Source organism: Melanotaenia boesemani, chromosome 6, assembly GCF_017639745.1.
Source record: "Melanotaenia boesemani isolate fMelBoe1 chromosome 6, fMelBoe1.pri, whole genome shotgun sequence".
Taxonomy (NCBI): Eukaryota; Metazoa; Chordata; class Actinopteri; order Atheriniformes; family Melanotaeniidae; genus Melanotaenia; species Melanotaenia boesemani.
The window spans coordinates 29,294,620-29,311,388 of record NC_055687.1 but is presented as its reverse complement, the minus strand read 5'-3'; the positions used below and the strand labels follow the sequence as shown (position 1 = coordinate 29,311,388).

The 16,769-nt window shown below is 38.5% G+C and overlaps 1 protein-coding gene across 2 annotated transcripts in view; it reads left to right on the top strand.

Moving 5' to 3' along the window:
* Nucleotides 1–787: 787 nt before the first annotated feature.
* LOC121641384 (myelin basic protein-like) overlaps nt 788–16,769 on the top strand; it is a 62,407-nt gene continuing 46,425 nt past the window's right edge. Inside the window, exon 1 of one of the 2 annotated variants that reach the window (XM_041987486.1) lies at nt 788–1,038. Coding sequence is in view for 1 of the 2 variants with exons in the window: in XM_041987485.1 (XP_041843419.1) it covers nt 7,229–7,271 (43 nt within the window). In the remaining variant the exon portion in view is untranslated. Of the gene's footprint in view, nt 1,039–7,213; nt 7,272–16,769 lie in introns of those variants that run through there. The other variant, XM_041987485.1, reaches the window with a different exon arrangement.

Here is a 16,769-nt window from a genome sequence, read left to right as displayed (position 1 = left end):
AAATGGACAGTTTACATAAATCAACAATGAGTACATGTAAACTTCAGTCTGGAACTTTCCACTATACATCCATTATTAGGTTCGGGACATATTTCTCACAAAATAAATGGTTAATTAAGCTCATTTTAAAACAGCCTGCTTAAAATAAGACTCTTTGCTAAATAGGCTGCTGCTGCCCAACAATAAAACAGTAAAAACATAAAACTGCAACGTGAGAATATAGTGATATAAAGTAAAATAAAATAAAGTGACGATATAAGAACAGATGAAGTTGAAATCAACTGCTCAGGCCTTACATAGGATAGAAAAGGATGCAAATTAACTGGAAAACTGCTACCAACTCAAACATATACTGTAAAAATAACTTTGCAAGAAGCCTTTGTAAAATTAAATGAGCCTATTTTTTACTAATTATAAAGGAAGCTTGATGCGTAGGAATGGAAACAACTATACCAGCATACTATTACGTGAAGTTAAATCGCTTAAGTGCGTGAGAATTGACTTTTTAAAGACTTGCTGGTTCCCATGGGCTACACACACACACCTGCTGGCAGCTTGTGTCATGCACTTTCTAACCCTGCTGATTTACTGCTGTCAGTCTCTGGCTGAACTAAGTCTGCAGCTGATTGTTAATCTAAGCATGTATGATTGAGATCGTGTGAAAAAGAGCCGTCCATTTAACCCTCACTGTAAGTAAGCACAAGTCTATAATCATGCACAGACGTGCACCAACGTGCTTCTGAACATTTCTTGGCGGACTAAAAGCTGCATTCCGCCCCACCCCTCGCAAACAGCATCATCACCACTGTACCTAAATCAGGAAGCACGCATAGGATACGTTGTTTTGCGTTTTCTTTTCTTCTAACGGAGACACTTTGATGATTACAGCAACAGCGAACCATAAAGGGAAGAAAAGGCGTTTATGTCGTTGGTGCTGACGGCCCACCGTCGACCACCGCTGAAAGAAGACTGACAGTTGGTTACATCCAGTGCACGGCTGAACTGTGGATGCATTTGACACAGACTAAACGGAGAAGGGTACGTTCACTGTCAAACTCTACAAATACACATGTGTGGTAAATTAATATAAAAATAAATAAATAAAACATAGACACGCGCGGTGGATACGTTTCAGGCACTTTGTTGTGTTTTTTCTTTTTTTCATAAGCCTTCAGGTGACGTGTTGTAACGATAGTAAACACATTATGATCCACGTCGACTTGTTTACACTGCGACATCAGACGTTTAAAAATCCTGCCAGGAAATTAGCTTTTTTGTGCTCATCTAAGTCTTTTTAACTCTTTGAAACAAAGCACGTTGATGTAAATGTGTTTAAGCATCACCCGCATCAAAGTGTGTCACAGTGTTTGTCATGTGCTTTAACAGCGTAGCCCCCACCACCACCACACTCTCCACCATCTCTTCCGCTCCGATCACCGTTAACAAATATTGCAATATAACACATATTTCCGCTCTGACAACACAGCTAACTGCTTTGAGTTGGAGTTGGCCAACATTCATAATAATTAGAATGTTTCCTTAAATTCGGCATTATTGAAACACTCGAAGCAAGGTTCAAATTCTGTTTATCTTAGGTTTTGTTAGCCAGTTACACTACATAACTCCCGGAAATAGTGGGTATTACGAAGAGGGGAACACCGAGGGGTCATGGAAAGTAGCTATTTAGATTAAACTGTATTGCTGATATTCAAATTATAAGGTGGGGTGAATGCAAGCCGATGTAATCATTGTATTAATCTGAAATTTGTGCGAAAAATAAATCGTGCTTCTCGAGTCAAAAAGTCATGCTTTAAGGTTTGCCACCTTAAAAGAGAAGATTTTTAACGGAGTTTTGCACATGAATTTCAGGGCAATCTGAGAACGGGACTTGCCAGCGTTTGATCCTGCCCAACCATTCTGAATATATGGGTATAATGTTCTTTGTTTAAAATACAATACTCTGGCCACATTAATACACAGATACTAATGGTCCATGTGAAATCCCTCTCATGTACAGCTAACTTTTAAAGCTAGAGGGTATTCAGTGTCTGAACTTTTGTTAGAAATACTTTCCTAAAGATCATTGTTTCCCATGGCTTAGGGTTTGAATAAGTTGCCATTTTGTTTCGACCAGTCGACAAACTGGCCTGCTGGCTGTCAGGACACTGAACCACTCACTGTAAAGCCCAAGGGAAATGTAGTATTACATCACTCTGCCTTCTAAGCAGGTTTGTCTGCAGCAAACTCCACTTGCTCCCCAACTTTAACACTGAAGGCCTTTAACAGAAACTGTTAGCTTAAATGAAATAAAACTGTTTCACCGCTGCACTGTCAAGGAAAAGAACAACACTGTTTACAGCACCTAAAGATCCCGCAATACGCCTTTGGCTGTACTTATTTTAATCACACATTGTCTGTTCGATGTGAAAGGCGAGATAGAGGCTCAAAGCTGCGATTACTTGCTTGCTTAGTGTCGCTGCCATGCACAGGCTTTAAATAAAGCACTCACACATGAGTGGGCGCTTTTGTCTGAACTGCACAGATTTATTAAAGCCTGCCGCCCTGAATGTCCTCTAGCCAGGGAATACTGAGCAAGATAACGTCTGTCCTTGATTGATACCAATTACACGTATGTTTAATCCTTACCTCTTTAGATCCTTCAGAAGATGAAACGCTTTGGGATCATCCTCTACATCCACATGGTCACAGCATGTGTATGGCTGTACAGCTGTCTCAGCTTTGACAGAGATAAAAATCACTGATGGATTTTGAGGAATAACAGGAATGACTGAGTCTATAAAGTATACAAAGTCTTGAAATAGCAGGGTGTCTGAATATTCATGCTAACCTTCACATAGTGTGAGGAGTATTTTCCCCTGCGACTACCTGAACTGGGAAAGCCACAGGAGTGCATTCTATTGAATTTCATAAGATTTGCCTCAGTCAAGGGAAAATGCCAAGGGGATTGCTCACATTCCTTTGTCTTGAACCCACTGCACTTAAGGAGACAATTTTTTGAGTGTAATTTTCATCTGCTGTCAGAATCTTTTGCACTACATGACATTTTCCATCCTTCTTGCTAAATGCACTAAATCCACATGCCACATCTGTGTTTTACAGGTGACACACTGAGGTTAGTCAACTTCCGTGCTTGCAGACTCACAAACTTCCTCTCATGTTTCACTTCCCCTCCTGTCTATGCCTGTTCTTGGCAGACAGGTTGAGTCGCATTACCTGCCATATGAACACCTCCTGAGCGCAAATGCAATAGCTCTGTGAGTCTCACCTAAGGTGTGGTGCAGGCAGTCGGCTCAGGGTGTTGATCTGGCATCATAGCTTGTCATTCACGGTGGCGGCGCAGACAGCTGTTTCTTTCTTTCTTTTTTTTATTAGAGACTACTGCATGTTATAGATTTAAATGGCCTATAATATGCTCTAACAAGAATACTTTTGATAACTAATAAAGCAGATTGATGTAATTTAATGTCTAAACTGCACATTATTTTTCTCATTCTCTACATTAATGCATCACCTCCCACCCAGATCTGTCTGAAATCAGACATTTTTGTTCCCCCTTCCCCAATCAAAAAGTCCTCTCTACTCTGACTGGTCAACTGATTGGTACGAATAATTATGTTCAAACAGGCTGGCAAACTAGGCATTTATTACAAAGATGTGCCTGATGTTGAAAATGTTAAGGGAAGAAAAGCTGAGACTAAAATTTAGGGATATGCTGGCTGTTCAGGAGCAGAGCAACTCTTAATTTAATGCAAACTGAAGAAAAACGCCAAAAGCATGATATAACCTTCTTATTTTGCCTCCATATTTAAATTCAGAGTTTGTGGCTTGAATTATTTGGCTAGAAATGCACTAGCTTTTAATTACGACTTGGTAGATTTATGATGGCTTATCCTGTGGAGCATTAGTTGTGCACAATCTCAGAAATTGATGCTATGTGTGTATCAGTGACTGGTAGAGGCACTATGAACAAATATTACCTGATTACTGTCCACTTATCATAATGTAGCAGGTGTAGCTTTTCTCTTAAAAAATAGCTTTTGCGAAAAGTTCCTGGTTTTATTAGAAGAACCCGAGAACAAACATCTGCTTGAAATAATCCAACAATATCTATATACAGCATTGGAACTTATGAGATGAATGTTTTCCTCAAATGTTCAATTAAAAAGCAGCGTTATGTTCTTTCTCAAGGTTTCTTCACTGTATTCTTCTTAAGTATTCTACAGTATATAGTCATACACATGCAATCATCAGACCGTATGCAAGAATAAGAATGAAACTGTCATAGTCTGACATTTCATTCAAAGTTAGAACCACTTATTTGGATGAATCACCCAACTGTGAAACCATTCATGGTTACAGAGGAAGAAGCTAGCAGTGACTTTGATGTTCCAGTCAGGCAGCTGGAGCCTAAAGGCAAACATTGCTGCTGTCTTTGGTGGAGCTGCTGTAAGTTCAGCCAGATAGTCACGGCTGACTGCTCACTAGCCTGACTACACTGAAACTACTCCTCCAGTTTGGTTCCATGAGCAGCTATCTTCACTTAATCATCGTGATGTACTTCAACCAGATTGCCATTGTTCTCTAGAAGTGGTGACGTCCATGACGATGAAGTGATGCTGGCATGACAAACGTAGATGCAGGGCACTTTTTGATTAAACAGCTTTTTATCACACGAACACGGCAGCCTGTTTCTTTTATCTGGCTGATTAATCTGTCAGAATCTGCAGATACGACTGTAGAAAGAGCCGTGCTAAAATGACTGTTTATTGATGAGTTTTTTTCTTCAGGTCCCGCTGGTTCATTTGCAGCAATGATTTTCAAAAATGATTAATCCACAGATTGTTTTCCAGATGAACTGATATGTCTGAAAGTCAGTGGAAAACAAATTTTAGAGGCTGGACTTTGATTTTTGGCATTGTTGCTTCAAAATTACTTCAAAATGAATAATTATAGTTAATTGGCTAATTAATTAACCAGTTATATAGTTTTTTTGGTGCTCATTGGCTGTTTCAACATGATGTGCACGAACTGTAAAAATGAATAAGTTTATATTTCAATAAAAGAGAAAACCAGATGGAGAGAGCATAAAGAATTTATGGAAATGCTTGTGTGTTTGCTCGAGTATAAAAATATGATTAATAGTTTGAGCTGCTTTTTGTGTTTTGTGGTGAAAGTCGCTCTCATAATGTTATAATCTCACCAGTTTGGTTCTTGTATTAAAAGAAAATACAGCAAAGATTTCTGTTCTAAGTAATCAGAATATATGATTTATTTTTTTTACTCATATTACATAATATTTTGCTAAATTCTTCTGTGGTAATGACTAAAGAGCATCATAGATGCTATTCCTTTGGTTTGGACCTGTTATCCTTAGCTACATTTAACAAGCAAAGCTAAGGGAACTAATTGTTGAAAGGTGACAGGTTAGATTCCAGCAAGAAGGACTCTCACATCTTGCTCTAAGCAGCTCCTGTTGACCTGCAACGACACAAATGGGACAATATTTTTTGCATGTGACACTTTACTCTGTCAAGACCCCATAAACATGTATATCTTAACAGTTTATTGAAACAAACACGATCGTCTCCTCTTGTTCTCCCACAGCCACCTAGACTTTCAGCTGAAGGTCGTCATCTGTAACAGCAGCATAGTAATTTGATTGACACACGAAGTGCTCTGATGTGCTCCACACTTCTTTTACTGTTTCCACAGCAACAACACTCCACTGCCTACAGATGCACCAGCCTGACAATTAGTTAAGAATACTTAGGAATCAGTTATTTAAAAAAATATATATTGCAAAAATCTGTGGAATTCATTCACAAACCTATGGAATGAAACACCTTCCATTAAAAAATACAGACACAGCTAAAGTAACCAACTTCTTATAAAGCCCTTTTAATGAGGCAAAGTTATAAAAGTTGCAGATTAAACTTGAAATTCTTAACAGCATTTGAATCAGTGACTGCACTTAAAAGATATATTCACAAGCAGATTTAGCAAAGCTGACGTGATTGTATTTTTTAAAAATAAAACGAAGTATTAAAAACAAGTTTTAAATCTCTCAGGGCGAGAAGTTATCTGCAGGTGAACACCAGTCCAAATAATGTTTCAGAAAGTGTTGATTTGGCTAAATTCCATAATGAACACACAGCTGCTGATGTTACGCTAAACTTAGATAGATGGGGTTCAGGCTGTCGGGTTTATGTGGGGAAAAGAAACGGTGGTTTATTTTAGTGGTTAAATTCAGTGAATTACAATGTGCCCTTTTAGAAGGAATGCTGGGAGCAGATAAATACCGTATCTTTCAAAATCTACAATTTTTGAGTACTTGGCTTTCAAAAAAAGAGTCAAGGAGTAAAAAACACTTCTCGTCACATGATTTAAATTCTAACTTTCCTTCTCCTGCTTGGTTACGAGGAGAAATCCAAACTTGAACTAACCTGTACATTAAACTATCACTGCTCTTACACATGCACCAGAGTCCTGACATGTTATGGAGATGTTTCGTTTGCAATGGAAAACCTAAATGTCTCCCATGATTGTGTTTTTTTTTTTATTATTATTTATTGGGCAGTTGTTTCTACTCAGTAAAATCTTTGGATCTTAAGTGAGTTAGACAGCGTACAAACATGTCAGTAAATATTCTGGAAGATTTGCAACCTCTTTTGCAAGTGAGCATGGTTCTGCATGTGCACCATTTTGTGAATGAAATCCAAAAAAGGCACCTTTAAGTGAGAGTAAGAGGTGGTCCTGTCAGGGTTAAATTATGGCCAAAAGCAAAGGAAAGAATGAAGGTACTAAGGAGACTGAAGTCAAGCAAGATGTCAGGCTGTTCACTCTTCCCTCCTGCTTTAACAGATGTTAACCTTTAACCTCAAATCAAGAATAGCGTACTTTCACTGGCAGATAGGCGAAGTGTAAATGTACTGTTAGTTCTCACCACAATCCTCACTCCCTCCTCTTCCCTCCCTTCTCAGACACATACAAACATGCTTCGTACTCATTACGTAACCACCTCTCACAGTAACACGGTGCTGTCGCTGCGGGCAGCTGGAGGGTTAAAAGAAGCTGTTGTGTCTTGTGTTCAATAGCAAATCTCAAGTGAAACAAAGAAACCAAGCAATGGCAGAAAGGCACACGTGTTCCAGACAGAAAAATGGGTTTGTCAGCATGTTGTGCCACGAAGGCTCTTTGTCAAATCGAAATGCATGCTGCGATCATAGATGCAAGATATGTACATGGCTTCTGCAGGTCTTTTGTGATTCTAAGTTGTAGGTTTGTGTTATTTCTGCACCACAGACGAGATAATATGTGAGATATGCCAGAGAGGCAGAGCGAATGTGATACTTTGAGGAAGAAAATAGCTGGGGCACAGAGGGAACTGTGACAGCTTCCTTACTGTGGATCCCATAAATCGTACCATGTTGATGAAGTGGTTGATTAGCTTAGCATTAAAATTGGAAGGAAACACTGGTCTTTACACTCAGTGGTATTTCTGAAATGAATGATGATATTATGGTTTGCAGGAATGTGAAGGCAGCAGGGTTAGTGTGTTGAAGAGTTTCTCAGTGACAAGCTGGCCGTCACACTCAGAAAACCAGGAAAGCTGCTGCATAGCTGTTTGTCAAGAAATAGAACATGTGACACACCATGAAACTGCAGACCAGTGCATTGTTTGCTTTTTCTCTTGTGCAAAGATGTGTCTGTTCCCTGTCATCAGAAGAAGGAGGGTAACCTGCAAAATTTATAACCGTTGTAAATGCTATGTCCTAGCTTCTGGTTAAACATGTTTTATCTTAGATTCAGGATGGCAGTTTTTATGAAGTTGGTTCTAGGAAGAAGGTTTGATATGTGGTATCTAAAGAAAAACTTCATTATAGTCTAGATGTAAAGTAGTTTGGACAATTTCCCCTTTGAAAATTATAGACATGTTTATCTTTTCGCTTGGAAACTTGACACCATGTGTGACAATAATGGAAAAAATAAATTGTGGTGTAGCTCTGATTCTTACTCTGTTTATCAATAAAACAAGGAGAGTAAATTGATAATCACAAGGAAATAATCCTTTAATCCCTTTGCATGGCAGTAATGTCTGTATAATTTGATTAAATGCTGTGGTGGATGGTTTTTCCTTTGCCTTATCCTCAATTTAACATTTAAACCAGGAGAGACATCAGGACTTTTCTGCATGTCATTCACACTTTGATGCATCATGATTTTAAAATGATACCTGATATACAATTGTCCTAAAATCAAGTAATAATTTAATTTACTCTCTTCATTTTATGCTGCTCATTTTATGCTGCAATTATAGTGTAATTGAATAATATACATTCACTTAAAGAATAAAAGTATTTGAAATAAATGGTTAAACCTAAATAAAAATAATTCTGTTTGCCACAAGATGAAGGCATTTAAAAACTGCCAAGTGGAGAAGGTTGCAGGAGGTTAGTTTCTTCCAGGTGAATGACGACGGGAATGATGATAATGGAAAATGATCACAATCATCTTAAGTAATTATAGTTCCATAATCATGTAATAGTTGTGAAAGGCCTAGTTGGAGCCACCCTGTGGTTGAGAAGTCAGCTGTAAAGCATTGAAACTGTTTTAAAGGAATAAAAACTGGGAACTTTTTAGATCTTCAAAGAGATTTTGGTTTATTGTGTGATTGATCACAACATCTGTAACATTGTGGTGTTAATTGCAGGAAATTCCCAGCAACCAGCTCGACTGCAGTGTTTACTTTTTTTTATTTTTGTTGTTTTTTTTTTTAATATGAGTCAGTGTTCAAGTTTTGAATGTCAGTAAATATTTAAAGGAAAACAACAGGATTGGGTCTTGACATAAAGCAAAGCTTTCTTTCTGGATCCTGTTGACACTCCGTAGCCTACGTAGTCTGCACACTTCGAAGTGTGTAGACCCTGAATTGGGACACAGCTAATAACTGCAACAATGATGGATTAAGCTACTGGACATGATATGGCTTTTACAGCAAAATCTACTTTAAAAAAAAATCTAAACTCATACAAATGAATTCATTTGGATGTAACCTTAAAACAGTTTTGGTGACACAGGTAAATAAACAGACTGAATGACCAACAGACTGATCATGAGTCAGTGACACCTGCTTTATGAACAGACTTGTTAAAACTGGAAAAGCCTTTCATAGGAGACGTGATACATCTTCAAAAACGGAGAAACACACCTCAGCCGAGGCTCCAGTCATGCTCAGCTAATTCTGTACGGTGATGTTGAAACACTGCAGAGTGATAGGTGGACATACACAACTGCGCACACACACACATTGTGTTACAGATATGTGTGTGCACAGATCTCATACCATAAGCATGACTGATGAGAACATGAGCACGTTTATCAAACACAAATTTGAAATGTTTTTTTCTCTACAGCCCTCAGTAGTTATGATCACTCCCAGCGGATGTTCAGACACCTGAAATAAAAGGCCGTTATAAACTCATTCAGCACAATACCCAGATGTATGTGTGGATTTATTAACAGTAAACCTGTATGTTATCTAAGCTGATGGAAGCACTTTGACTGTTTCCCGGCACATTAATAATCTCTGCATTGATGGAGAGCTGACCTCAAAGTTTTTAACATCTTCACCTATTCTCTCTCAAAAATAAACAAAAAAAAAAAGAACTGAAGTATTCCAAAAGGATTATTTTTGTGTCTTTTAGGAAAATTAGACAAGAACATGGTGATTCACTGATATGCTGTACAGAAAAAGGGAAGCTTATTGCAACACATTGTTTATTTGACTCCTCACAGCCATATTTTTTATTACGATAAAATGCCTCAGTATTTGAGGAAGTGTCAGACAGAACCATCTTTAGTGGTACAAAAAAAAGGCTGTTGTGCAAACAAATCGAAGGCAGGTTGATAAATCCTTGTTTTTCTGAATATTATTCTTTCCATACTTGGGCAATTCATTCCATTATTTTTCCAGTGTTATAAAACCTTCATCATATCCTGAGATTTATGTTGCAATGAGGTAATATTCTCTTCATCTTTACAGGCCTGCAGTTAGTGAGATGGAAATCTTTACAACACTTATTGCTTTCAGAAAGGGGAAGATTGTCTTCTTCCCAATAAACAAGATGATACCTGAACCAGTTTTGCAACTGGTGGCCCAGAAAAGATTGTCATTCCAGTTCTTCCATCTGTACTACTGTTGGTCTGGCTACGATTCCACCAACACACATCATTTTCTCCAAAATGTGAAAGCAATAGACATCAACTTTGACATGACAGGCTGTCTCTGAGCATCTGTCATTCAGATGTGACAACCCATAATTGTAATATTCAAGGAAACAAATCAAATTGGAGTAATTTAGCATGAGCTGTGAACAGAAGACATGGTAGCTGTTTTTTTTTTTCTTTTATATTAACATGCAGGCCCTTTTTGATTCGTTTCCTGCATCAGAACCATGAGAAAACATCATTGGCTTATGAGGATGATTATTTGAAATAGCCTCGGCTAATGGACAGCTCAGAGAGATATAATTGCTTCTATGTACCACAGTGTCTGCTTTGGGAGGTAATGGATTCTTCCAGGTGCTGTCCTGTATATGTAGCTACTCTATAATAAGAACTCATATCATCATGATTTATTAACTCCACAAACAGAAATGTTTCAAGATGTTTCCTTGGCACCACTGGTGGTTAACAGAAACTTACAAGGCTTACACCAGAAAGGGTTGATTGAAACCGACTTTTCCTTGCATCACTGTTAACTTTTTTTTAAATTACAGGGGTATGTCTGACAAAACACAACACAAACTATTGTTGGTGATGTTTTAGTCCAAAAGCAGTGCAGCGAGGTTATAAGTGTAGTGTTGTATTACACCCCACCTCCCTGCTCTCTGCCTGCCCCTCTCTCACATGCCATTATGCAACCATCATTTCTTGCAAGTCCTTGCAGGATCGCAGGCTTGATTGTGTAACATCTCAGAGGGAAACATGCCGGAAGGACTCACATGTAGCCACAGAGTCCAAGGGATGTCTTGCCACATCCAGCAGAGCATCGCAGTCCTCAGCAAATGGTTTAAGGCTCAACTGGGTACACAGAAACTGGCAGAACGAATGTGTCTTTGTGTTAAATCAGCTGGGAGTTTCAGCTCCTTGTTGTTTCTACTTCGTGGCCATTTATGCAATCATTTTCTTCCATAAACATTTGTGATTCCATTCATTTAGATTTTTCACATAAAAGTGTTTGTTGCATTTTTATATAAAAATTTTTTGCTGCAGAACTAGTTTTAAGCCGTTTGCAAATAATGTGTTTAATTTATACCATCTGATTTCCTTCAAGTCGTTGGCTTTAAAACCAAAGCCAGCTGTATTTTATGGCCACATTTTAGGTGCATTATTAAATGCATCCTCCATACAAACTGAAGCCTGTTCTTCATTATTTCGTTTCATCTTTTCCACACATATTTCAAGCAGTTCTGTTTGACAACCTGTGAATGGATGTTAAACAAGAACAAGCTTATTAAAACCTAAACTAATTAAAACTTTCGGTTCTGCCTGAACATAAAGTGTTGTAGTTTGATAAAAGGGGGATTGTTTCCAGTGATTAAATAACAAGGAATTCTTATCAAAGTTTGATGTTCCCCACGCTGTTTTATCTTTTACTCATTATTTTGGTTTTAGAGCCTAAACTCAGACAGTAAATTTAAGAAGTCCCAAGAAATTTCAGTTGTGTGTAGCTTTAATAAAAGCTGAAAGTTGGCGGTTTATTTCTGGAGCAAAGTGCTTCCATGCAATGTAAAAATAACAGAAACTCAACCCCTAATAAAGGGCTCATTTACAATCAGCGTTAAATAAGCAAAAGGACGGATGCTTCTGTCTGTTCTCTCTTTTTGTTTTGTGTGTTTTTCAGTCTGTTTTCAGAGAGCTTGTGGATGCGTAGCCAAACAGAGCCGTACCTCTGGATATCTGGTAGGCAATGTTGCACATAAGAAGAAGACGCAGTGTATTTAATGGCTACACTAACCACTGTTGTCCACTACGCTGCCTTTTTTTTTATCTCTTTCTCAAAATGTGCATTATCCTGATGTCCTCCACTGTCACCATGTTTGCTGTATTGCTATTTAATCTGACATCGGAACTTGGAAGTAAATGCTGAACTCTGCACTGCTCTCTAGTGGATGCATTATCTTAACAACCATGCTAACGTAAAGCACACATGGGAGTATGTGAGCAGTGTGATTTGACATTTAAAACACCTATTTATGTACATAAACTGAGTATAAACAGGCCCTAAGTCTGATCCAACATGAAAGCTTGGCTAAACCTATAACAAACATGAGAGCGAGCATGATAAAATAAAAGCCCAGACTGTTCAAGAAGCTGTTCATAATTTAGTTAAATGCTAGCCCCTTTCTTACATCAGTTTTGCCACCTAGCTGCAACAATAAGCCCCCCTCTAGGCTGCATTTGCCCATTCACATGTGAAACAAACAAGCCTACAACATCCTAAGCCAATGTCCTTTTACAAATCATTATATCGCTGTGGAATCAGAGAAGACTTGATTTTTACTCTGTGGTGTTGGCATGTGGTGTGTGCTTCTTATATCTCCCCAGTTAGCTGTAAATAGTACAAGGCATTACACATAATGACCACATGAAACTAGCGTGATAGTCGTTCATTCACGCAGCTATGCTGGCTTGTTGCATGAAAACACACATTAAGGGGGTCTTGTTCCGCCTATACTACTTCCCATGCTTCCTCAGAGGTGTATCAGAGGTAATTTACTTTGATTCCCAGTTAGCTTTGGCTCTCACAAATCATACTGATCCGCAAAGAAGGCGCATCCCCGATTTACAAGGCTTGTAAATGGGCCTGTTGGCCAGAACCCCCACTCCTCTTTGATGTTTCCACTGTGTATCATGACGGCCTTTAGAGAGAGAAACTGTAGCTTAAAACTGACATTTCTTTTTAATAAGGAGGCGAAACAGATTGAATCGAAGTGAGCTGCTTGCAATTATTTAATACCAACAAAAGGAAAATTATTTTGAAAAAAAATATTTAGAAAACCATTTTTTTTTTTTAGAAAATCTTCTTGTGTATCCCCTGTTGCAAACCAACAGAAGACAATAAGCAATCTGCACGCGACACGACCTTCTGCAGAGCATTATTCATACACATGGATAAAGAGATAGTGTGAAAGTAATCTCATCGCAGTACAAATATAATCGGTGACAGTGCAAAAACACGAGTGCTACATTGTCATTACATGTATGACAGAACACCTTAATTTCCCTTTCTCCTGCTCATATTCACTTCTTCATTAGCTGATGTGCTGCTTCTTGCTCATTCTGATGTCTCATCAACCAGACTGAGGTCAAGTAGTCAGCTAAAACATTTACTTGGTCAAATTAGCTGCTGCTAAGTCTGGAGCACAGCCAAATTATGATCATTATAGTAAGGCATCAGTACAGCCTCAAGAGAAACTGAGAGGGATGGTCTTCCAGACAGAGTAATTAGGTTTTTTATAAACATTCTACAGTAAGTGCTGGTAAGTGAGAAGGGAAAAAAAACTGTTTTAATGGTTATGAAAAGTGTGAAAGCTGCTAAATTGAGTTGCTTGATCAGTGTGACCCAACAAGCATTTCTCCTGTTTGTGGTCTTTTGTTGATCTAGTGTGTGTATCAAGCACGAAATATTCTATGTAGCATGTGTGTGAAGTAATAATAATAATTTTTACTTCATTAATCCCGATTTTGAAATTAAGCTCTACTTTTGACCCATCTCTAGTAAATTTTTACTACAGGGCTCAATCAATAGCCCTAAATCCACATAGTCTGTTTGATGGGAAATCTTAAATCCATTTATCATAAAAAAAGTCATCAAATAATCAACTAATTGCTGTACATTTTAAAAGTTTAAGTCAGACATCCCAGATATAAATGATAACAACACTGACAGATACAGAATTATTAAGAATAAAATACTTTTAAAAGACTTGTGAGCTACAAAGGCTAGTTAAAAAAAAAAAGAACAGATCAGCAGAGCTTTGAAAACAAAGGCAGCACATCAAACATTGTCTGCAAAGGCTCTGCCATGTTTTACTTTGATATGTAATCGTTAGTCAACCATTAGAGGTTTATCGTCAGATCTCAGAGATTTAGAAACTGAGTTCAAGTGAACAAAGTCTGTGTTTAAGATAGAGCCTCTGTCAGCATGCTTGTTGATGCATTGTGGACCAGATAACTAAAGGCAGCACATAACAGTATATATAAATGACAAGCAACGGTAGTGAGGAGGGGTAGAAGTGATAATTACTTTGATTAATGCACAAGTTGCTTTGATTAATACTTAGAGTTAAAAGAAACAGAGAGTCTTTCTTTTTATGCTCTTGCAGCCTCCATGTGAGCACCACTGCAGATGTGCGGACTTCAGATTTATGGGTACATCTGCTCATTTGTCTCGGAGACAACTACAACGTTACTCTAGCTGTCATGTTGTTTACCTCACTGACCGGCCTTTCAGGAGACGGGCAGCATGTCCTATGTTTATTTGTTCTAATAGCAGAAATTAATATAAACACAGATTCTGACTGATTCTTTTGCCCCATCATGTTTTTACATTTTTTTTCACCTTGTTTAAGCCTCATCTGTCTCTCAGGGGATCAACAATAGTATGCATTACAGACGTAGATATAGAATCTAAATACATTAATAACATACATATCAGTTTCAGTGTTGATCCGAACTTTAACAGATAGAATCATAAAATGCTGACTAAACAGAGAACGGGGAGCAGAGAAATGTGTGTCTGCAACGAGGGAGAAAGATCTTTCTGTCGCAGTGCAGTGCTGCGACTGTCTACCTACCTACCTAAAGTTCACACAGCACAGTGTCATCCAGTGTCATCGTTGTTTAAACGATGTATTCCTCCTATGGTGAGTTCTGAAGTTCTGCTGGGTTCATACTACATCTGTGGCAGGAGGTCACAAACTACAAGATTTTTTTATTTTTTTTTTATTGACTGAACCTGCAGCTTGTTTGTCTGATCTCTGTTGTGATGTTTAGGGAGAAGTCTTAACGGCCATTTCAGCTTGACGTAGAAGACGGGTATGCAGACGGACGGACAGTTATGTCCGTCTTCTGCGTTGGTTAGGTGCGTAATTCGGTCCGTTTTCAGGGACTTAGCTATTCGTCGCTTGATGCAGAAGATAGAGCAATGCCACCGGAAATCGTGGGGGCAGTGCTGAGCAGAATAGCTGACACGTGACCAGCAAAAGAAACAAACCAGAGAAGAAGAAGAGGATCAGGAAGGGTGGAAAAAAATGCAGAAGAAGAATGAAGATGAGCACAACAGCTGTAGAAATTCAATATGGAAAAGCAGTGGCTCTACTCCAAGCTCCCTTCAAATGTATTAGCGCCTCACCCGCCCTCAGACTGAGCCTGGCCACCTGTCGAAGGAAGCTCATTTCAGCCACTTTATCTGTGATCCCATCCTTTTGGCCACTACCCAGATGTCATGATTACAGGTGAGGGCTGGAAAGATGATAGATTAGTAAATCGAGAGCTTTGGTCTTCAGCTCAGCTCTCTCTTCCCCACAATGGACCAGAGCAGCAGGCACTAGTGCTGATGATGCCCCAAATTGTTGGTCCCCTCTGTGAATCTCCAGCTGTCTTAAGATGGTGGAGGGGTTTGAATTCCTCCATGATCTTTAGGGTTGTGTTGTCCACAGTTTGTGGCAGCACAGTTCAGGTTGCAACACCGTATGGGATCATGGATCTGTTTGTATAACAGCTGATATAAAAGCAATATATCATGGTAAGCTACAGTGAAGTTTTTGAGATTTGAGTTAATTTAGATGGCAAGTTTTAGCTGGCTTCTCAGGGAACATTGGTTCTCAAACTGCTGTAGGTAATCACTCAGGACTCCTTTATAGAAAAACTAAAAAACTAATTGACGCTTGAGTTATTCCTCTAAGGTAATTGACCAAAAATGTGTTAAATGAAACACTAAATATAGTGGCAATAAAGGAGGTTAGCATTTGGTTCATGTTGAGATCACATAGATGGTATATAAGGCCCCTAATTCAAGCATGCCATGTCCTGTCTTTGAAATTTTTCGCCTTTTTCACAGCTGTTGATGCTACACTGATCCCTACTGATGATGTCCATTTTGTAGCTTGCTAACACTTAGCATAAATTTCTAGAGGCGAATAAGTGATGCATGAATTTGGATCCTGCTTGTGCATAAGTGACAGAGATGCATCAGTCCTACCTTGACCAGTCAGTGTGATAAGGGTTTTAAACTAGGGCTGCAACGATCAGTCAACATTGTAAAAAGTCAACAACGAATTTACCCATCATCTATTGTCGGCAAAAAAAAAAGCAAAAAAAAAAACAAAAAAAACTACAGAGTGAGACATCATCTTCTTTTCCTATCTCTGCTGAGAGTTGCACTTGCGCAATAAAGTCAACAAGGGGGAAAAATATGGCGACCGACCGGGGAATAAAACGATGGCAGAGGACATAGAAAATCTGGGATAACTTCACGTTAAACTTATAAAATAAATAAAATACACGTGAGATTTGTAAAGCAGACCTTGTGTACCACAGAAGTGCGTCTGCAATGCTCAAACATTTAAAGAGGAGGAACGTTGGACTTGCATAACAACCTCATGCAAGATTTCAAAGCTGAAAGTGAAATAAGATCCATTTAATAATTATGAGATACATAATCCGATTGATCAACTAGTCGT